Source organism: Carcharhinus amblyrhynchos, chromosome 15 (assembly GCF_965287045.1).
Source record: "Carcharhinus amblyrhynchos chromosome 15, sCarAmb.v2.hapA, whole genome shotgun sequence".
In the NCBI taxonomy this organism is placed as follows: domain Eukaryota; kingdom Metazoa; phylum Chordata; class Chondrichthyes; order Carcharhiniformes; family Carcharhinidae; genus Carcharhinus; species Carcharhinus amblyrhynchos.
Genome location: NC_137338.1, coordinates 24,608,326 through 24,631,815, shown reverse-complemented (window position 1 = coordinate 24,631,815; position 23,490 = coordinate 24,608,326). Strand labels below are relative to the sequence as shown.

Here is a 23,490-nt window from a genome sequence, read left to right as displayed (position 1 = left end):
CGAGTTCAGGGGTTATTGACACTGTCCCCGCCCTCTAGCTCCTCCCCATTAGGAAGCTGGGCGGCGTGCGCCAGGGTTGTTGACACTGTCCCGGGGATTTGGAACGTTGTGTTGCTGTTGCGGGAACTTGGAACATTGTGTCAACGATAGGGGCGCGTGCCGCACTGTAGCCATGTCACAGCTTGTTGCAATCTCAGCGCTCAGTCGCGGTGGCAGCTGCATCAGCTCAGCCCTGAGCATCGCCACTACTACACCCGCCGCTCGCTGTGGCTTGTCGGGCGCCAGATGGCTCACGGGCGGCGGTGCCGCCGCGCGGAAGATAGCACCGGGCGGCGGCTTCTACAAGCCGTTCCTGGTGGGCAGCGCCGTGCTGGTTGGGGCGACCGTGGCCGGCCTGGGACTCGGCCGCAACCAGGCTGTGCTGGCGGCCAAAAGCGTCCGAAGAGCGGCCGACCGGGATCAGCAAGCGCTGGACGAAATGCTGGAGAAATGCAAGCACTTCATGTCGGAACCAGTGACCGACGTCAACAAGCTGCTGGAAAATAAGGATGAGATGAGGAGTAAGATGGAACTGCTGATCATGGAGGTCCAGGCTGATGTTTGCAAAGCCTTGGCTGAGGTTGATGGTGGTCAAACATTCAAAGTGGACCGATGGCACCGCAAAGAAGGTAAACGTTTCCCTGTTTGCCTACGTGCAAATTCACATGTTTTATTCTTGAGCAAGTTTTGACGCAATACTGTCTGTCGGTATTTAAAAGAAGAAGTTGCCTTTTCAGGCGCAGCAAACCCCGGAGTGTATTCATTTATTTTTCCAATAAATTAGGAGCAATCTTCCAAGGTAATTTGAGGGAAGGAGGATCCACGGCATCTGTGCACCAGTGCTGCTCTTGTGTTTTTACCTGACTACCTCCTTGCAGTGTTCATTTTGATTTATCATTGTCACATGTATTAGCATACGGTGAAAAGTATTGTTTCTTGCTTGCCATACAGACAAAACATATCGTCCACAGAGAAGGACGTGGAGAGGATGTTTCCACTAGTAGGAAAAACTAGAACCAGAGGGCACAACCTCAGGCTAAAGGGACGATCCTTCAAAACAGAGATAAGGAGGAATTTCTTCAGCCAGAGTGATAGATCTGTGGAACTCTTTGCTGCAGAAGGCTGAGAGCCAGGTCATTAAGTGTCTTTAAGACAGAGATTGATAATTTCTTGATTACTAGGAGGTCAGGGGTTATGGGGAAAAGGCAGGAGAATGGGGATGAGAAAAATATCAGCCATGATTGAATGGCGGAGCAGACTTGATAGGCCGAGTGACCTAATTCTGCTCCTGAATCTTATGGCCTTTGGAAACAAGAGAGTGTAGAATGTAATGTTACGGTCATAGCTTGGGTCTAGATAAAGATCAACTTAATATGAGGTAAGTCCATTCAAAAGTCATTTCTGTACAAGGTGAGTATGAAAAATGTCAGGGTCCCAGCAGCACCCATAGAAACACGCTTGTAACTTAATTACCTTGCCTCCCTAGGCCCAAGAGATTGAGCAACAAATTCAAGGTTGATATTTTTGAGAGAATGCTGCACTGGCAGATATACCTAGAGACATTATAGTGAACATTGGAACTGCCATCAGGCAGATGTAAATCAACCTGTGGAATTCTTTTGAAGAAGACGATGAGAGAGAAGGGGGTAGAGGGTGAGGGTAGTGCATTGAGATGAGGAAACTTGAGTGGAGCGTAGACTGGTTGGACCTGATGGCCTGTTTCTGTGCCCTATCCCCTATGTAATCCTTCATAAAGAGCAAGGGAAATTCTGATCATTGCCCATCTATAAACATATTTGGAGGAAAAGCACAGTTATCTAGTGGGGCAGTACGGTGGTCCAGTGGTTAGCACTGCTGGCTCGCTGTGCCGGGCACCAAGGTTCGATTCAGGCTTTGAGTGACTGTGTGGAATTTGCCTGTTTTAGCCGTGTCTGTGTTGGTTCCTTCCAGTTGCTTGGTCTTTAATTTGCTACATTATTGTCACATGTATTGGGACACTGAAAAATATTGTTTCTTGTGCTATATAGACAAAAACTTACCATTCATTGTACATAGGGGAGAAGGAAAGGAGAGGGTGCAGAATATAGTGTTACAATCATAGCTAGGGTTCAGAGAAAGATCAGCATAATACATGGTAGGTCCATTCAAAAGTGGTTTCCTCCCACTGTTCAAAGATGTGCAGGTTAGGTGGATTGGCCGTGCAAAATTAGTCCCAAGATGTGTAGGTTAGCCATGGAAAAAGTGGGGAGTCACAGGGATAGGGTCGGGGAGAGGGCCTAGGTAAAATGTTCTGTCAGAGAGTTGGTGCAGATCTGATGGGCTGAATGGCCTGATTCATCACAATGTTTGTGGAATCTTGCTGTACATAAATTGGCTTCTGCGTTTCTTACATTGTGTCTGTTACAGTGCTTGAGGAGTACTTAGGTAAAATGCTGCAGCTGTTGGAGATCTAGATTTTTATTTTCTGTTTTTGTTTCAGAAGTACTCCTGTAGATGTAAAACACATTGAGGCCTCTGACATTGTGAAAGGCAAATTTTTTTTCTCCCTTTGCTTCAGCATTTATCAGGGAGTCGAATCAGATGGCCTTGACATTAAAAGAACAAACCAAAAGATGCAAAGAAATTTAAGTTAGAAAGTTAGGAGATACCTGATAAACGAATCAGATTGGAAAAGGATAAAATCCCTAGTCTAAAGGAACTGCATTTACACAAATTAAAATATGTTAGGGAAGATATAGGTGAGGCACTATTACATATGTTTGTGGTATATTTTATATGTCCCAGGAACTGCATAGGATTCAGGCTTCGCCTGGTAAGGTGCGACTATTCTTTGCTACTTAAAAGTGCTAGGCAATGACCACCTCCAACAATTGTCATTGGGTAGAATCTACCCACCTTCCGTTGATGTTCAATGGATTACCAATTATCAATATCCTTCGGTGTTTCCGCTGACCAGAAACCAAACTGGACCAGCCATATGGGCGGCACAGTGGTTAGCACTGCTGCCTCATGGCGCCAGGGACACAGGTTTGATTCCCGGCTTGGGTTGCTGTCTGTGTGGAGTTTGCACATTCTCTCCGTATCTGCATGGGTTTCGTCCGGGTGCTGTGGTTTCCTCCCACATAATGAAAGACGTGGTGGTTAGGTAAAATGACCCAAACAGGCGCCAGAGTGCGGTGACTGGGGGAATTTCACAGTAACTTCATTGTAGTTTTATTGTAAGCCTTATGTGCGATTAATAAATAAACTTTAAAACTTTATATAAATATTGTGGCTACCAGAGCAGGTCAGAGTGCAACTGCAGCAACGTAAGAAGCTCGACTCCATCCAGAACAATGCATCCCACTTGATTGGCACCCAACCTACCACTTTAAGCATTCATTCCCTCCACCACTGAGGCTCAGTGACAGCAGCATGTACCATCTATGAGATATGCTGCAAAAGCTCTCCTTCGGCAGTACCTTCGAAACCTGCATAGGACAAAGGCAGCAGACACATGAGACACCACATCCTGCAAATTTCCTTCCAAGCGGCACAGTGGCACAATGGTTAGCACTGCAGCCTCACAGCGCCAGGGACCTGGGTTCGATTCCTGGCTTGGGTGACTGTCTGTGTGGAATTTGCACATTCTCCCTGTGTCTGCATGGGTTTCCTCCCACATCCAGAGATATGCGGGTTAGGTAGATTGGCCATATTAAATTGCCCCTTAGTGTTGAGGGGCAGGCTAGGGTAAATGCATGAGGATAGGGTCTGGGTAGGATTGTGGTTGGTGCAGACATGATGAGCCAAACAGCCTCCTTCTGCACTATCAGATTCTATGAAGCTACCCTATCCTGACTGTCATTGGGTCAAAATCCTGGAACTCCTGCATGGATTGCAGTGGTTCAAGAAGGCAGCTCCCCACTATTTATTCCAGGGCAGTTAGGAATGGGTGAGGAAATCCTGTTCCAGCTTGTGACACCCACATCCCAAGAATGAATAAAAAATACAGTTAAGGGCAAGCATGACTAAGAAAAGGAATAAAAGTTTATGTTGATAGGGTGGGCGTAGGTTCATTTGGAACAATATCCAGTTGTGCAACATTGCCTGGCTCTGTGTAATTCCATGTAATTTAAATTAGTTGATCTCGCCAAATCTGCAATCTGTTTTCCATTACATGTTGCGATTGAATACAACTGAGTGTTGTTAGGCCATGTCAGAGGGCATTTAGGGATCAACCACATTATTGTGGCCTGGAGTCACATGTAGGCCAGGCCAGGTAAGGATGGCAGATTTCCTTCCCTAAAGGATATTAGCGAACCAGATGGGTCTTTACAGCTATTGACAGTGGTTTCATGGTCATCAGTAGACATTTTATTTGGCAAGCGACATTTGCAAGTGCCAATCAACGACCGTCTGCAACAAAAGCGAGTCAACCCATCGTCCTTTGTCATTCAATGACATTGCCATCCCTGAACCCCCCACTATAAACATCTTTGGGGTTATCATTGACCAGAAACTCAACTTGACTAGACATATAAATATTTTGGCGACAAGAGCAGGTCAAAGGTATGAATCCTGTGGCGAGTAACTCACTCCTGACTGTCCAAAACCTGTCCACTGTCTACAAGGCGCAAGTCAGGAGTGTAATGGAGTACTCACCTGGATGAATGCTGCTCCAACAACCTTCAAGAAGCTCAAGACCATCCAGGACAAAACAGCCAGCTTGATTGCCAGTCCATCCATTAAACGTTCTCTCCCTTCCACTGACGAACAGTATATACCATCTACAGGATGCACTGCAGGAACTCACCAAGGCTCCTTTGGCAGCCCCTTCCAAACCCATTACCATCAAGAAGGACAAGGCATCAGATACCTGGGAATGCCACCACCTAGATGTCCTTAAATCAGTCACTGCCTTGACAAAAATATATTGCTGTTCCTTCACTGTCGCTGGGTCAAAACCCTGGAATTCCCTTCCTAACAGCACTGTGGGTTTACCTCCACCTCACTAACTGCAGAAGGCTGCTCATCACCCTCCTGTCAACGGCAACTAGGGATGGGCAATAAATGCTGGCCTGGAGAGCGGCATCCATATTCTATAAATGAAAAAAAACATGAAAGTGTGGATTTGCAATACAGGGCTGGTTTTTCAGTTTTCTAGTGTTTGGTGACATGGGATGTAATTCCTAAGCAGTTCGAAAACCATAATCTAAGCAGCCTGAACTTCACCAATCAAACAGAAGTTTCTGTAGAAATGACAGAACAGCAAAATGAAATGTAACGGGGGATATGTATGTGGGGTTTCAAAAATCATTCCTTAACGTATCAGAGATACGTGATGATAATGGATTGTGGAACTAAGGAGAATGTGATCACATCATTAAAGAGGGTTAAAAGTAAAGGTCAGTGATAAAAGGAAATTTCCCAGACTGGAATGTTATGTTGAGTGATGTTCTAGACTGTGATGGTCTGTCTGTGGTCACTTACTTGGCAAAAAAAAATGGAACCATCATCTACAGTTTTTTTTGTGGAAGAGAGTTTGAGATGTCTACCGTCCTTTTGTGGAAATATTACTCTCCTGAATGGACTGGATCTGATTTTGTGTGTTTTGTCAGCTTTTCCAATTTTTTTCTCGGCTTTCGTTTTAATATATCTTGATTTTATTTATGCAGCCGCTCCTCATAACCTAACATTGGGACCCAGGTAACATTCTGGTGGATCTGCACTTGTTCCCAGGCCGGTATATATCTTTTTTTGAAGGCGTGGTGTACAGAACGGCACTCTGGCTGAAGTCTAATCAGGCCTCCTGCATGTGCTACTGCTGTAGTAGAACCTCCTTGCATTTTGATATCCGCTTTCTCGTCATTACAGTGCAGGTGTTGTAGAAAGAGCAGGTCTGCACCTCTTTTCATGCTTCCCAAGTTGGGTCCTTTTGCACATCATAATGGAAGATGTGCTTGGGTGAAAGCTCCTGTGCATGTATTTTGTACTCTGTAAAATAACCTGCCCTGGTATTGATTGACCTTTATTTGCTTTTTACACTTTTTTTCTTTATTGCAGGCGGTGGTGGTATAAGCTGTGTACTTCAAGATAGCAAAGTATTTGAGAAAGCCGGGGTCAACATTTCTGTTGTGTTTGGCAACCTTTCGGAGGAAGCAGCTAAACAGATGAGAAGCAGAGGAAAGTCATTAAAATCAAAAGATGGTAAGGGAGGGAACACTGACTGCTAATCTTGGTTCAGAAGTCTCTGCATTTGCCATTGACAGAAATTGTTTGAGTGTTCTTTCTTTCTTATGGATTGTAGCTCACTTCTCTTTGAGCTCTTGAACAGTAATCAGCACAGGCCCTTTGGCCCTTCAAGCCTGTGCTGATTACATTTACTTATCTAAGCCACTCATACCCCTCTATTCCTTGTTTGCTCGTATGCCTATAAAGATAAGTCTTAAATATGGCTAACGTAACTGCCTCAGCCACCTCACTTGGCAGTGCATTCCAGGGCTCCACCATCCTCTGTGTAAAAAAAAAACAAAACTTTTCCTGCACATTTCCTCTAAACCTTTCCCCCCTTATCTTGAACTTGTGCTCACTTGTAATTGTAATTCACTGCTGATTCCATAAGATTTACACTTTTGCACCAGCTTGCTATGAGGGACCTTGTCAAATGCCTTACTAAAGTCCATGCAGATAACATCTGCAGCCCTTTTTATTACAATCATGTTTATTATCTTCTCAATATACTCAAATTAGTGAGATATGACCTCCCTCATACAAAACCATGCTGTCTGTCGTTAATGAGACCATTCAGTTCCAAATATGTGTAAATCCTATTCCTGAGAATCTTCTCCAACAGTTTCACTATCACTGATGTCAAGGTCACTGGCCTATAATTACCCAGGTTATTCTTGCTACCCTTCTTAAATAATGGGACAACGTTGGCTATCCTCCAATCTTCTGCTACCTTACTAGTGGCCAATGAAGATACAAAGATTTCTGTTAGAGGCCCAGCAATTTCCTCGTTTGTCTCCCTCAATAATCTGGGATAGACGCAATCTGGCCCTAGGGATTTGGCTACCTTAATGCTTTTTAATTCACCTAACACTTCCTCCCTCGTAATGATAATTTGTTCCAAAGGTTTTACACACCCCTCCGAGACACCATCAATCGACGTGTCCCTCTCCTTTGTGAATACTGATGCAAAATACTTATTAAGGATCTCACCCACTTCCTTTGGTTCTACACACAATTTCCCTCCCTTGTCCTTGAGTGGACCAACCCTTTCTCTAGCCACCCTCTTGTTCCTAATATATGTATAAAATGCATTCGGATTCTCCTTAATCCTGTCTGCCAAAGACATTTTGTGACTCCTTCTTGCCTTCCTATCTCCTTGTTGGAGCTCTTTTCTACTTTTCTTGTATTCTTCAAATGCTTCACCTATTTTTAATTGCCTAGATCTCATGTATGCATCCTTTTTCTTTTTGACTAGTCTAACAATTTCCCTGGTCATCCACAGTTCCTGAATCCTGCCTTTCCTGTCCTTCCTTTTCATAGGCACCTTCCTGTCCGGCGCTCCTATCAACTGTTCCTTAAAAGACTCACTCCCACATGCCAAATGTGGATTTACCTTCAAACAGCCTCTCCCAAACAACAGCCTCCAAATCCTGCCTAAGCCAGTTGTAGTTAGCTTTCCCCCAATTTAGCACCTTAACCCTAGGACAAAATTCGTCCTTTTCCATCCGTATCCGAAAGTTTATGGAATTGTAGTCACTGTTTGCCACACGATCCCCCACAGCAATTTTGTTGACCTGGCTGGGCTCATCCCTTAGCCCTACATCCAGTATAGCCTCCTCTATAGTTGTACTATCCACATATTGTTCCAAAAAGCCTTCCTGGCTGGACACAGTGGGGTGGCATAGTGGCTCGCTGGTTAGCATTGCAGCCTCACAGCAACAGGGACTTGGATTTGATTCCTGGTTTGGGTCACTGTCTGTGTGGAGTCTGCACATTCTCCCTGTGTCTGCTGGTTAGGTGCATGGAGCTGAACAGGTGCTGGAGTGTGGTGACGAGGGGAATTTCATAATAACTTCATTCAGTGTTAACGTAAGCCTTACTTGTGACTAATAAATAAACTTTTACTTGTTAACAAATTCCTAACCATCCAAACTCTTAGCCCTAAGGGATTTCCAAATAATGTGAGGAAAATTACCTCACTATAACAGCCCTATTATTTCTACATCTGTCCACAATCTCCTTACGTATCCATTCCTCAATTTCTTGTGGGCTGCAGGGACACCTGTAGTACAGCTCCATCATAGTGACTGCCCCCTTCCTGTTCCTGAGTTCTACCCAGAGTGTCTCATTACATGATTCTCCCTAGATGTCCTCCCTCTGTACAGCTGTTCCCTAACCATTATTGCAAATTCCCCACCTCTTTTACCTTCCCCTCTGTATCACCTAAAATATTTATATCCCGGGATATTTAACTGCCAGTCCTGTCCCTCTTTTAACCAGGTCTCCATTATTGCAACCGTATTCAAGTTCTGTGCACGAATCAAGGCTCTGAATTCATCTGCCTTACCTGTTATACTCTTTGCAGTGAAGCAGATGCACTCCAAATCTCCAGGCCCACTGAGTTCAACCTTCCCCAGTCTGCTGTTCCTCTTAGCTGTCCTGGCCTTGGTTCCTTGCTCATCCCCAGTGTCGATGCTTACTCAGCTACTGTTCTGATGCCCACTCTCCTGCTTATTACTTTAAACCCATCTGAACCATATTAGCAAACCTCCCAGCTAGGTTGCCCCTCCGGTTCAGGTGTAACACGTCCTCCCTGTACAGGCCCCAGGTTCCCTGGAAGACGTCCCAATGATCCAAAAAACTGAAACCTTCCCTCCTGTACCAGTCCTTTAGGCAAGTGTTCAGCTGCACTATCTCCCTGTTCCTAGCCTCACTAGCACGTGGTATGGAGAGTAATCCTGAGATTACAACCCAAGAAGTCCTGCTTTTCATTCTTCTACTTAACTCCCTAAATTGCCATTGCAGGATCTCGCTACGCTTTCTATCTATCACGCGTGCCCATATGGACAATGACATCTGTCTGTTTTCCTCCTGTTTTAGGATGCTTGGCACCTGCTCAGAGACATCCAGGACGTTGGCACCAGAGAGGCAAAACTACCATCCTGTAGAGCCTTTCACGGCCACAGAAGCGTCTATCTGTGCCCCTAACTATCAAATCCCTACCACTATTGCTTTGCTACATATTGTACCCTCCAGCTGTGGTGCCTTCACTCTGGCCATTGCTGTTGCTGTCTCCTGATGGAACACACTCTCTCTCTCTCTCTCTCTCTCTCTCTCTTCCCCCCCGCCCATTAGTATTCAAAATGACATACTTATTAGGTAGGGGCGCAGCCGTAGGGGACCCCTACACTGACTGCCTACTCCGTCTGGCAGTTACCCATCTGTCTTCCTGCACCTTGGGTGTGACCACATCTCTGTAGCTATTATCTATGTCAATTTCAGCTAATTATGTGTTCCTCGGTGCCTCCAGTTGCTGCTCTAACTGATGCATGTGTTCGTTGAGCATCTGCAACTGGATGCGTTTCCCACAGATGTAGTCCTCTGGGGTACTTGAAGTGTCCATGATATTCCACATAGTGCAGGAGTAGCACACAGCCCTGCCAATTGACATCTCCCTCTCTCTATTAATTTTTAGATTAAAAACCTAAATACTAGTTAGACGCCTAAAAATAAAATTGCTGCTGCTCTCACGAATAGGCCCTCTAAAAATAATGTGTCTTCTGATTGATATAAATACTTTTAAAATTTAAGTTTATTTTTTATTAGCCTCAAGTAGGTTTATATTAGCACTGCAATAAAGTTACTGTGAAATTCTCCTAGTCGCCACACTCAGGCACCTGTTCGGTACAATGAGGGAGAATTTAGCATGGCCAATGCATCTAGCCAGCATGTTTTTTGACCTAAGGGTGGAAACTGGAGCACCTGGGGGAAAACATGCAAACACCACACAAACAGTGACCTAAGCCGGGAATCGAACCTGGGTCCCTGACTCTGTGAGGCAGCAGAGCTAACCACTGTGCAACGTGCCACCCTAGAGTGAGGAAGGTTCAGTGACCTGCCACAGTTACAACCTTCAAACGAGTCTCTTTTACATAAGTTTGAACATTTGCAAGTTGTTTCCAAGTTGTCCATTGGGGGTTGGGACTGTCTGATTCATCCAGCAGATTAAAGATGAGCTCTGCAGCCCTATTTTACTGAATATATATAATTAACACTGTGAATATTGCTCTGTCACTTAAGCATATGATGTGTTGTTTTGGGATGCAGGGATCCTGCCGTTTTGCGCAATGGGAGTGAGTTCAGTCATCCATCCCAAGAATCCTCACATTCCAACCATCCATTTCAACTACAGATACTTTGAAATTGAAGAAGCAGATGGTAAGTGTCCATTTCAAATGCCTGTGTTCGATAAATAGTAAATTACTCCTTTATGCAAGTATGCAGCAATATGATTTCTAACAATGTTGCTTTTGTGGCAGCAAACTGGGGCAATAGCACTATGTGAAACATAACGGGGTGGGATTTAGGGAGAACTGCGGAGGCCTGATGCCTACCAGCCAAAATGAGAGTGCCTGATCTCCAGAAGCTGAGGAATTCACATCCTTGATTGGTAGCGAGATCCCTGTCGCTGATCCTCCCAGGGGAGATTGCAGGGCTTTGCCCAGTCAGATGGAAACTCCGCTGTCAAGGGTTGCCAGCCAGTTAGAGGACGACACCTCTATGGCCAGCAATGCCATCAAGAGTAAGATAAACATGCAGGTGCAGCAGGTAGCAAAAAAGGCAAATGGTATGTTGGCCTTCATAGTGAGAGGATTTTAGTACAGGAGCGGGGATGTCTTGCTGCAGTTATGCAGGGCTTTGATGAGGCCACGCCTGGAATACTGTGTGCAGTTTCTGTCTCCTTATCTGAGGAAGGATGCTCTTGCTCTAGAGGGAATGCAGACAAGGTTTACCCTACTGATTCCTGGGATAGCATCACTGATGTATGAGGAGAGACTGAATTGGATAGGATTGTATTCACAGGAGTTCAGAAGAATGAGGAGGAAATCTCATTGAAGCCTAATCCCGTTGTTCACAATGGTGAGCGTGTCTGAAGATGCAGGATAGATCATTTTGGACAGAGATGAGGAGAAATTTCTTTACTCGGAGTAGTCAGCTGTGGAATTCACTACCATACAATGTTTTAGCCTCACTACATTTTATGTTTTCAAGAAGCAGTTAGATGTAGCAGTTAGGGTGAAGGGAATCAATGGATGTGGGAGAAAGGCGGGATCTGGCTATTGAGCTGGATGATCAGCCATGATCATAAATAATGGTGGAGTAGGCTCGAAGGGCCAGAATGGCCTCCTGCTCCTGCTTCTTGTGTTTCACAGTTTGCAGGGATTCCTGGAGGAAGATAATTAAGGGCGGCATGGGTTTGCAGGGTGGCATTGTCACTGAGGGAATGGGAAGAAAATCGAAGGAAAATGCCTGGGCGTAGCTCTCAAAGGGCACACGTCCTGATGTCAGATGCTTTTGAATGAGGGGCCTTTCCCTGATTGGCTCCAGACAGCCCAACAGGTTGAATGCCAGTGGCAGTGAGATGAGGCTGTTAAGTGCCCACTAATTTTGCCCACAGGTTATTAGACTAGATTTTTTATAAAAACAATCCTGACATTGTTGGCACAGTTGCACTCTAACAATCTCTTTATGTTAAGGTGTGAGAAGGTCAGTAGAGCAAAGGTCAGTTTTACATGTTCTGTGTGTGGAAACAAGGAAAGATATGGTTCAAGTCGAAAATATTTCAGATCATTCATTGTGGGGTAGACAAACAGAACTACCAATACACCTGTTCATGCCCTTGGAATTAAGTCAACTATCACTTTCTTGCCCTCAGAAAAAGCTAATTTTGTAGCAATAAGCTTTTTATAGACATTTTTTTGAGACAAACCAAGTTTAAAAACAGAGACGTATAATTCAATTCAATTTTAAGTATCTCAAACAACTATCAGTTACACATGTACCTAAAGTTCCAATTTTATTTGCATTTTTTTTTAAACTTTGCAGTTAAGTCTGCCTTTTGTGTTCTTTCCTGGGGCAGGTCCTGACTAGAGTGTCTTGCATGAGATTCTAGAGTAATTTGTTTGGGAGGAGTAGCTATCCCTCATTGCCATATCTTTAACTTTGGAGTCTTCTCTGAGATGAGCTGGTGATGAGGGTTGTCATCTCAAATCAGTCAAACTCAGCTACCCCTGCTGACTGTCAGTACAGTATTCATAGTCAGTCTTCCTTCACCAAGACAGTCTGGATGGGCTCAATTTCAACCTTTCAGATTTTTTTTGAGGTGGGAGTAGCACTGAGCTAGTGCACTCTCTGTCCTGACTTGACTGCCTCACTGAATGTCACTCTGGTATTTAGTACCCAATTTCGAGTCTGTCTGTTGGGACTGAAAACTGGGGGTCGAACCCTTCAGCTTCTTCCTCAGTGATGCAATTGTTGCCATAAAGTCAAAGGCTCACTCTCATAAAAATACAGAAACATAGAAGATAGGAACAGGAAGAGGTCATTTGGCCCTTTGAACTTGCTCTGTCATTCATCGCATTCATGGCTGATCGTCCAACTCAATAGTTTAATCCTGCTTTCTCCCCATAACCTTTGATTTCACTCGTCCCAAGTGCTATATTTAGCCACCTCTTGAATACATTCAATGTTTTGGCATCAACTACTTCCTGTGGTAATGAATTCCACAGGCTCACTACTCTTTGGGAAGGTAATGGTATTATCGCTAGACTATTAATCCAGAAACTCAGCTCATGTTCTGGTGACTGAGGTTCAAATCCCACCATGGCAGATGATGGAATTTGACTTCAATGAAATATATCTGAAATTAAGAATCTACTGATGACCATGAAACCATTGCCGATTGTCAGAAAAAAGCCCATCTGGTTCACTAGTGCTCTTGGAGGAAGGAAATCTGGCCTATATGCGACTCTAAGGCCACAGCAGTGTGCTTGACTCTCAACTGCCCTCTAAGGGCGACTAAGGATGGGCATTAAATGCTGGCCAGCCAGCGACAGCCATGTCCCATGAATAAATAAAATAAAAAATGTCCACTCACCTCCTCCTCAAATGGTCTACCCCGAATCCTCAGACTATGACTCCTGGTTCTGCACACACCCACCATTGGGAACATCCTCCCTGCATCTACCCTGTCTAGTCCTGTTAGAATTTTATAAGTGAATAATGTTGTAAGTATTCTCTCTGTCTGGCTACGTTTTCAAGTTTTAAGCTTTCTAATTTAATAGGTCAAAAATCATGGTGGTTTGGTGGAGGAACGGACCTTACCCCTACATACCTGAATAAAGATGATGCCATCCATTTTCACAAGACCCTGAAGGAGGCTTGCGACAAGCATGATCGAAGTTATTATCCAACTTTTAAAAAATGGTGAGTCAAGTGGATGATGATGCACCCTTTTTACAAAGGGTAAGGTAGATTCTTCCTTTCAGGTGGTAATTCGCTCAAAATGTCTAAATGTGAAAAGCTGGCAAGAGGTGTTGTGCGTTTACATGTGAAATTAATCAAAACTCCCTTTTCAGCTCTGGCTTTGTTTGTGCAGGATGGTGTAACGCCATTGAGAAACTGAGATTCTACCTTGAAGATCAGTGACAGCGCAAAGTAAATGTTTCGTAATAGGCATATGGATCAATCAGCTAACTTTGTCAGGATTGAGAGTGGGCAGGAAAAGAAGTTGGGGGGGGGGGGCAAAATGAAAAAGTGTAAAGATTAGCAATCAGTTGGGGTGGCGTGAAAAGGAGCAGCAGAGGCATTCAGTTCAAATACAAGTAGTACGTGAGTTTTATAAGTTCGTGAGATATAGGAGCAGAATTCGATCATAGCTGATATGCTCCTCATCCCCATTTTCCTGCCTTCTGCCCATTGACCCTTCAGCCCATCACCAATTAAAAATCTGTCCAACTCCTCCTTACATTTACTCACTGTTCCAATTTTATTTCTGAACATTTGATTGACAGATTTTGATGACATTATAGATAAATATTTGAATTTTCTTCATCGTGTTTTATGTTTCAAGGGTACTCTCCCAATTAGGGAAAGGTGGGGGGCCTTCAGTTTCAGTGCATCTTTCCATACATTTAAAAATTTACTCTCAGCACAATGCTCAATTTCTAATTTGCTGAGGTCATCCATGCATCTTAAGTGCTGGGTCGACGAGACATTGGTATAGCACAACTTCTGGAGGCACAGCAGAATCTTGCCATCCACATTTCAATGAGGATAACCACAGACAATGCTGGATGAACTTAGCAGGCTTGGCAGCATCTGTGGTGCGAGAAACAGAATTAATGTTTTGAGTCACATGGACGGAAAACATGAACTCTTTCTCCCTCCCTCCACAGATACTGCCAGATCTGTTTTATCCAGCATTTTCTGTAGTTGTTTCAGATTTCCAGTATCCACAATATTTTGGTTTTATTTGACTGAGGATATGTGATTACTCAGGTACCGAATAGTCTTACTTTACTGTAAAATCAGGGCCAATGTATAACAAATATCTCCTCATTGTTTCCTGAAAAGCTGGTGTATTTAAGCCTGCTTAAAATTCAGAACTATATTTGCAAACAGAGAAAGGTTAAGATTAAGCTTCAATGTAGAATTTTGCAGCCCAGACACATTGATAAGAGTCAGTTGAATGACTGAATGTTTTTTGTGCCTTGTAAGATTATGCCTGGACCTTGTGTGTGAAGGCAGATCACAATGACTTTGGACTGAGGAGCTCTTATCAGGGGCATAGAAGAGGATTATAGTGCGAGTCCTCGCATTTTTATCAAACACTTGTCAATTTGTTTTGGGCGGGCCATTCTGTTCAAACCTGATTGCTTGACTCTCAATAATGGGTGACAAGGCAGTTATGTGATTCTTGTGCACCTCATTGTCCGCAAAGCATGGACTCCAAAATCGGGACTTTTTGAACTGTACCCACCTGATTAGAAATATTGGTAGAGTTTCATGATGCCAGGTCTCTGCTCACTTGCTCCAACTTCTATCATCGCTAGTGATGGCTGCAGAGAACACCTAATAAATTTTGGACAATTCATTGTAAGTAAAGAAAGAATAGCTCCCAATGCACTATTTTGTTTTCAGTTACTTTCATTTTTGTTGCTGTGTGTCTTTGTTTTGGTACAAGAAAGATATCCAGAATTGCTCTATGTTCTGGTAACGATGGGGAGCAATTTAAGAGCCCAGCATAAGAACGACTTGGCTCTTCCCCTCACAACTACCACAACATCTGCCTTTCTGCAATTCACTATTGACTTGATCTATTTGCCCCAAACCATTTTGTAGAGAGAGAGAGAGAGTGCAAAAGGTTTTCCATTGAGAAACCTCACTCTATCTTTGTCTTTGTGAAGCAGCAGAAGTGCATCATTGGGGAGATGTCTACCTGGTCAGCCAGCATTGGAAAATGTGTGGTGCCAAACTGCAAGGCAGAAATGCATAGGTTGGCATTTTTATAACATGGAACTGTGTGTGGAGACTCGATTTACTCTTACAAAGAGCGATTTTGAGCCTGCGCTAGCAGTCCACAGGCGAAAAATCTGGAGAGAATAGTGTTCCCCAATTTTCCCTGCCCCTCACTGGTGATGTCGTGAGGATCATGCCCACAAAGGGTGAGCACCTCATTTTAATGGATTTCGATAAATTTTAATATTATTAGCCAGCGCCACCCCCGCCACATTAAATCCTCCCTCACTGAATGTTCCAACCTCGCCGATGTGACATCACAACAAGATTCAGTAGAGGGGATCCCTGTCCCACAGGGATGCAAAGTATAGCCCCCAGAGGTAGTGGGACATGCCCTAGCTTGACCCCCAGCAAAGTGCCAAGAGGCAGCGCCAGGGTTGGTCCCAGTGGGCAGCCCCATGGGTGGAGTTCCCCTTATGTTTAAGGGGAAGGGCTGATGCCTGTGTTGGAGGAGAGTGCTCTGCATGGTTGGGAGGGGGTGGGAGCCAATGAGGGATGGTGGTGGTGGAAGGGGGTGTGGGGAGGTGCCCCGATATTGGGTTCAGGAATGGGAGGGGGGCATAATATGTTGGGTTTGGAGGGGATTGGGGAGGGTGGAAGTAATGTGTTGGCTTTGGGTGGTTGCTTCTGATTGGAGGGGGTTTGTGGGGGAGTGGTGGGAGGGGAGAGGTTGGCAGGGCAGGGGAGGTTCCCTAACATGTGTGCTGGGGTGGAAGGTTGGTTGGACATTCAGTTTCTGTGCTGCTGAACCCTCTAAAAGCAGCGTCCCGGTCTCTGTGGAGCCGACCTTGCTGGTTCTATCAGTCCCAATCCATTCAGAGTGATAGCATAAACCCTGCACGCTGAGAGGCTCAGGATCCGGAGTGAAAACTGGCTGTTTCTGGAGAGCTAAACACCTGTTTCCAGTCTGAGCCTGATACTGGAGAAAAGAAAAGGTAAGTTTCCACCCTTCGCATGGGTTTTGATACAAATGGATCTATGGTTGCACAAAAATAATGTGGGGATAATGGCTTTAGTGCCATAAATGTAAGATGCTGAAAAAGCTTCTTTATCTGGAATGCACCATCACATAGAGTGGTTGACACGATTAGCAAAGACGCATTAAGTCCATGACAGAGCAAGGAATAAAGTGAGATGTAGCACTGAGAGAAGAGGCCCATATGAAGCTTGCTACTTCTGAGGTGTAAGGCCTGCTTCTGTGCTTTGAAGTTCTGTTGAAACCATAATTGGAATGTGAAGTCAAATTATGTTTATGTTGCTTCATAACCATGGTGCTTTCCTTTAGCAAGAAGTCTCACAACGCTGGGTTAAAGTCTTGCGTCTTTGTAGAACCTTGATGTCTGTGTTGATGTGCGCGATCTTCTTAGAGATTCTCTCCACTTGGTCTTTGTCAATACGTGCGATCTTTTTGGGAGATCCTCTCCACTCGCTTTACTTTGGTGGCAGTATACGAAGGCTGGTTACTGTGGGACCTGTGCATGAAAAGATTTCTTCGAAGCTTGTGTTGTAAATGAAGAAATGTTTGGATCTTTACCATTGTACAAGTTGTCTTCTAATATTTTGACCGCATACATCAAACATTTTTAATTTTGCTGCTGTTCCTCCAGTACTGCAAAGTGGTTAAAATCACCGTCGTGCGCGAGATAGATGTGACGTTTTTGAGCGAGAAAGAGGAAGATTAAAAATGCATATTTTAACAGTTTCCTTTCCTCCTCCCATTGTCCCGAATAAAGGTGTGATGATTATTTTACCATCAAGCATCGCGGGGAGCGGAGAGGAGTGGGTGGCATATTTTTTGACGACTTGGATTCTCCCTCAGCAGAAGCCCTGTTCAGATTTGTACGCAGCTGCGCTAAGGCTGTGATTCCCTGTTACATTCCCATTGTGAAGAAGCACCTGCACGACTCCTACACTCCAGAAGAGAAAGCATGGCAGCAGCTTCGGAGAGGCAGGTGTGTTAAACAAAATACTTCTTCGTTTTTACAAAAAGAATCGCCTGTGGCAGGAGCTGATCATTCATTGACGTTGTGATAACTTGAGGGTGCACTTGCTTACCACAGGGGCAGGGGGCTGTATCATCCACAGCTGCAGAGAACCACTGTCATAGCAACTGTGATGAAAATGTTGTAAATATGTATTTTAAATTCATTTGACAGATGTTTTCAGGAGAATCTTTAGTTGCGTACCTGCAGTTGCCAGGCATCCTTTTTTAAGGGAGAATTAATCCTGGTGATGTGCTTCCTCCTTCTGTAGAGAAACAAAATTATCAGATTCGATTTATTCTCATATGTATTGATAGACAGTGGAAAGTATTGGCCAGGCTGTAGAATCCTGAAACATGTAGATAATGACGGACTCAAAGTTTTGTTGCAATTGGGTTTGTATGTGGCCTGTTCTGAATGATGGTTGGGGCGTTAGTAATAATACACATTTCCATGCGCCCCACCTCCCCCCCCCCCCACATAAATATTTTTACAGTTCAAACAAAAAATGTTGCTGTTTGCAAAGAGTTTTCCAAAAGTTTTCTAGGTACTGATAATATCTGCTGCTTCCCAGAATGCAGGGAGGTGTCACACCATTGTTTCACTTATATTTGCAAGTCACCAAGTTCCATCAATGGCCCTTCAGTTTAATTATCATGGCTGGCCTTATGGGCTCAGGAAGGAAACTGAAATGCATCATGTGTAAATAGGAAGTAATGAGTAATGTAACATATACTCTTTAACTCATTATATTAACTTTTCAGCTTCAAGCTAAGTTTAGGCTAGTCCTCCATGTGTTGGTGCAAAACTAACTAATCATGCAGTGAACTGACTAGATGCAATTTGGGTGAATAATTATTAATAGTTGCCTACACTGAAAGCCATCTTAATAGAGAATATTTCAAAATCCAGCTATCAGGCCAAATAACTTGGTTGAGTTATAAGGAGAGGCTGGATAGACTGGGAGTTTTTTTCCCTGGAGCATAGAAACTTAGGGGTGATGTTATAGAAGTCTACAAAATAATGAGGGGCATTGATCAGCTAGATAGTCAGTATCTTTTCCCAGAGGTAGGGGAGTCTAAAACTAGAGGGCATAGGTTGAAGGTGAGAGGGGAGAGATACAAAAGGGTCCAGAGAGGCAATTTTTTCACTGAGGGTGGTGAATCTGGAACAAGCTGCCGGAGGTATTAATAGAGGCAGGTACAATTTTGTCTTTTAAAAAGCTTTTAGACAGTTAGATGGGATAGAGGGATACGAGCCAAACGCGGGCAATTGGAACTAGCTTAGCTGTTTTTAAAAAAAAGGCAGCATGAGCAAATTGGGCTGAAGGGCCTGTTTCCACCTCTATGACTCTGTAATGGGGCGTGGGCACTTGATGGTGAGTGGTTGTATATGGCGCCGCACGTTGGTTTCGTGTTCTTAGCTTTTGTCTTGTAAGGTTTTTAAGAGTGGATTTCAAGTGTGTGGCGAGGCTGTGGAAGGAGAAGGAACAGCACGCAAAAATAATTAGATGTGGGGAAACTAAACTGTGTGTGTGTGTGTGTGTGTGTGTGTGTGTGTGTGTGTGTTGGGGAGAAGCGGCCGGGGGAGAAATGCTAGAGCAGCCATCCAGCTATTTGATGGCTGGCAAAACAGGCATGTGGCTGCCTCTGATGGGTGTGAAGAGAGTGTCCTGTTTCAAACTTTAAGGCCTCTCCTCCAGAGGAAAGTTGTGCAGTCTTCCTGGATAAGCTGGTGCTGATGATCAGGATCAATTCATTGCAAACCATCAACAGTATCTAAAACCAAAAGTCTCTCTCAATCTCCTTTGTATCACACCTGGTTGTTTCAGTAGGTGGTACTGGATGGAATGTCTCACTGACAGAGGTACCATCTATCTGTTGAGATGTTTAAAAACCAAGGTCTTGCCTGCTGTTTTGGATGGATCCAAAAGATTCCATGGCACTATTTGGAAGAAGCGCAGGGGAGTTATCCCTGGTTCATATTTATCCTTCAATCAATTTCACAAAAACAGACGCTCGTTATCCTGTTACTGTTATTCGGAACTGGCTGCCCCATTTTACACATTACAACAGCAGCTATGCTTCAGAAAGTGCTTAACTGGGTGTAAAGCACTTTGAGACATCTGGTCACGAAAGGCGCAATAAAAATGTAAGTCATTGCCTTCTCACCTGTGCAGTATCTTAAAAGGGGGGCCAGCTTGTGAACGGCCTGTACAATACCTTGCCATCACTGCATGGTAGCTTCGAGGTCATGTTCTGGTGCAGAGGACATCCGACTTTCAGGAAGCTGGGAAGGCAAGTCGTTAAGGCAAGCCCAAAGTTTACTCTTAACCTCGCCTGAGAAGCCACTTATTGTAGACTGTGGTCAGGTTGGATGACACCAATGTTCTCTGAAGTAGAATATGACCCTAGTAACCTTTTTTTTTGTTTTCCACCAGAGTGCAGCTTTTCTTGTGTACAATTGGTCTATTAAATGAAATCCTCATCAGAAAGATGCAAAAGAATTCCAGTAGGTGGCACTATTGGACAACTCGTCCTTTGTGCCAGTTTCCAAGATTCAGAGCTGGAGTTTGAACATGTTTAACTCGATTGCTCACTTGCAATTCTAGCAGTGCGGTTATTTCACATCCTGGCTCAGTCTACCAGTGTTAAAAGTTGGAAGGTAAAAGAGACTCATGATGGCTGAAAATGATGCTGGTTTATTTTCAGCAATTTGCCTTTAAAGCTGCATCACATTCTGGCAGATTTTAGTTATGTTATCCATCATCAAGCAATTCAATTTATGCAGAAAGATAAGACTAGCATTGCATTTTCGCATCAATCTTACATTATCATGATGTACAAAAGCAGTATACTGCAGATGCTGGAAATCGTAAATAAAATCAGAAAATGCTGGGGCAGTACTCAGCAGGCCAGACCATAGCTGTTAGAAAAGAAACGGTTAACTTTTTTCTGAATCATAACTCCTGTTTCTCTCTCCAAAGATGCTGCAGACATGCTGAGTATTTGCAGCACGTTTCTATTACTATGACCTAACTTTGAAATGTCTGTTGTTATCTTCTAATAATAGCTCTTTTTGTTTTGTTTTGTTTCTCACCTCTCATTCAGATATGTAGAATTCAATCTAGTTTATGACCGAGGAACTAAGTTTGGTCTTGCAACTCCAGGATCCAGGATAGAAAGCATCCTGATGTCTCTCCCACTGACGGCTAGGTAAGGGGTCAGCACACGTACTCACAATTTCACCATGTTGTCTCCATTAACATTCTAGTGTCATACTAAGGCGTGGTGACATAATTTAAAACAAGGGGTTAAATCCCTAATGATGGATTACATCAAGTTGTACTAGTTTCGTTGTACAGTATTTCCCACTCACATGATGTATATGCGATTCTGTAAGATTCCATTATTTTGCATTATAATGAAGTGATACCTTGGCACAGTGGTTAGCACTGCTGCCTCGCATTGCCAGGGATTCGGGTTCGATTCCTGGCTTGGGTCACTGTCTGTGTGAAGTTTGCATGTTCTCCCTGTGTCTGTGTGGGTTTCCTCCAGATGCTCTAGAATCCTCTTACAGTCCAAAGATGTGTGGGTTAGCTCCTAAATTGCCCCTTAGTATCCCGGGATGCATAGGTTAGACAGATTAGCAGAGTAAATATGTGATTCTGGGGATAGGGGCTGGGTGGGGTTGTTGTCAGTGTAGACACAATGGGCTGTGAAATTGTACTTTCAGTACATCTGTCACACTTTTTTTGTTTGCAATATTGGGTTGAAAATTGTCAAGATGGTGAGACTAATGGCGAGGTTTTATTTCAGTTCAAATGCCACAGCAGCTTCAGATGAGGGAAGACGTGCAATAGTCAAAAAGGTACTGGTGGCAGTGTGTCACTTCACCATTTTTTTTTTACTGAAGGCAGCATCTCACTGCCTGGATTCCCATTTAAATGCATTAAACACCTCAGAGTCCCTGCACTTGAATTAAGGATGTGACATAAATTGAAATTTCAAGTCAACATACTCTTTCTTTCCCTCGAGATTGCAAGTGTCAATTATTCCAGTTAAGCACTTTGACACTTAGAAAATTAACTATTACAGGAGTAGATTTTGTTTTTTGAAGTGTTAGGACTGCATTTTATTCAAGTTCCATGTTCGTCTTTGTCCTGCAGGTGGGAATACATGCACGATCCTCCCAAGGGCACAAAAGAGGCGGAAATTATCGAGGTATTGAAAAATCCTAAAGATTGGGTCCATTGATGAAGCTATGCTTCATCTTAAAAAATCTTCATCTTCCGTTGAACCTGAAAGCAGAAGAAGAGCTTTCAATTTTCCTTTCTGCTCTGTTTCATAAAGTTTGAGAAAGTAGGTCAAACACTGAGCTTAACATAGTGCCTGTGGATTGATTACCCTTTTCTAGTATCAAGGAAATGTGTTGGAATTGTTTCCAGCAGAACTGATTATGTTTAAAACTGTGTATACAATTGAATTCAGCGTAAGTACATATTTTTGCAACTATAATTTGAGGTGATCAGGGGTTGGGCAAAAGCAGTTTCTAAAGACAACGTAAAAGTCATAGGGCAGGATTTTCCGGCCGCACTCGCCCCAAGTTTTGGAAAATCCCGCCCAAGGAACTTTTTCATGGTCCCTGTCTCTCTCCCCCACAATTCCCATGACAGATGCGATGGGAAAATTCTGCCCATTAAGTATTACAACACAATAAGACACCCTTTGGCCCATCGTTTCTGCACTGGCCTTCAAGCAGCAATCTATTCTAATCCCATTTTTCAGCACGGTCCATTGCCTCTTGTATGCCATGGTGTTTCAGATGCTCACCTAAATGCAAAAACTGAACAAGCAGCAGAGCTTTTGTGCTGTTTTCATTGAAAGGGTTAAAAAGGAAGAGCTGAATCTCTGTCAGTCATTAAGCCTCATTGAGCTAGAAGCTCATGTGAAATTCTTTTGAATATATTGTGAGTTTTGTGTTAATTTTTAAAAAGCATGTGAACTGTTTTTATATGTAATGTCAATAAGAGGTCAATGGAATTGTGACTACTTCAATATGCTGATGTTTCTCGAAGTATGTTTCTTTATAATGTGTAATGTTATTATTTCCCACAAAGTCAGAGCTACAATTTGTATTTATAAAAAGTTGAAATGACAAAAGGAGTGGAAAATATTTATTTTCAATATATGATAAAAAGAGATTGAAGTTTTTATACACTAGAATCAATGAAAGAAAACATTGCAATATAAATTGAAGGTGACATTATTTGAGAAACTTCCATGCTCCGATTGTTTCTATTTTGTAGATTTGTTGACATACACTTTATACAGTGGAATTTTTGGATAGTACCTGTTCTGAAATGTTAATTATTTCAGCTAATAAAGGCCAATGACTTTTGATACTTTAATATATCATGTATGTTTGACACTGAATGTAATAAACCTGACTCATTCTGATTTCTTCCTTTGTATGTCTGTCTTTGATTTCATGAATCTTGCAATTGTCTTTTAATTAATTTTTAAATTTTTTTTTATACTTGGAAGGCAATGGCTTAGTGATATTGTCGCTGGACTATAAATCCAGTGATAGCTAATGTTCTGGGAACCTGAGTTCGAATCCCACCATGACAGATGGTGAAATTTCAACTCAATAACAAAATTTGAATTAAGGATCTACTGATGAACATGAAACCATTGTCAATTGTCAGAAAAACTCCATTTCGTTCACTAATATCCTTTAGGGAAGGAAATCTGCCGTCCTTACCTGCTGTGGTCTACATGTGAATCCAGAGCCACAGCAATGTGGTTGACTCCCAACTGCCTTCAGGCAACTAGAGATAGGCAATAAATGCTGACCAGCCAGTGACGCGCATGTCCCATGAATGAATAAAAAAAGG

General features: G+C 43.3%; 1 protein-coding gene across 1 annotated transcript; it reads left to right on the top strand.

Annotated features, from left to right (window-relative positions):
* Positions 1-60: 60 nt before the first annotated feature.
* On the top strand, positions 61-23,054 carry cpox (coproporphyrinogen oxidase). Its single transcript, XM_080203600.1, has 7 exons — positions 61-668; positions 6,082-6,225; positions 10,357-10,467; positions 13,374-13,515; positions 17,343-17,561; positions 20,702-20,806; positions 21,760-23,054. Exons 1-7 carry the CDS (start codon positions 173-175, stop codon positions 21,845-21,847), a joined length of 1,305 nt encoding a protein of 434 aa, XP_080059726.1. The 5' UTR covers positions 61-172; the 3' UTR covers positions 21,848-23,054.
* The last annotated feature ends 436 nt before the right edge of the window (positions 23,055-23,490 follow it).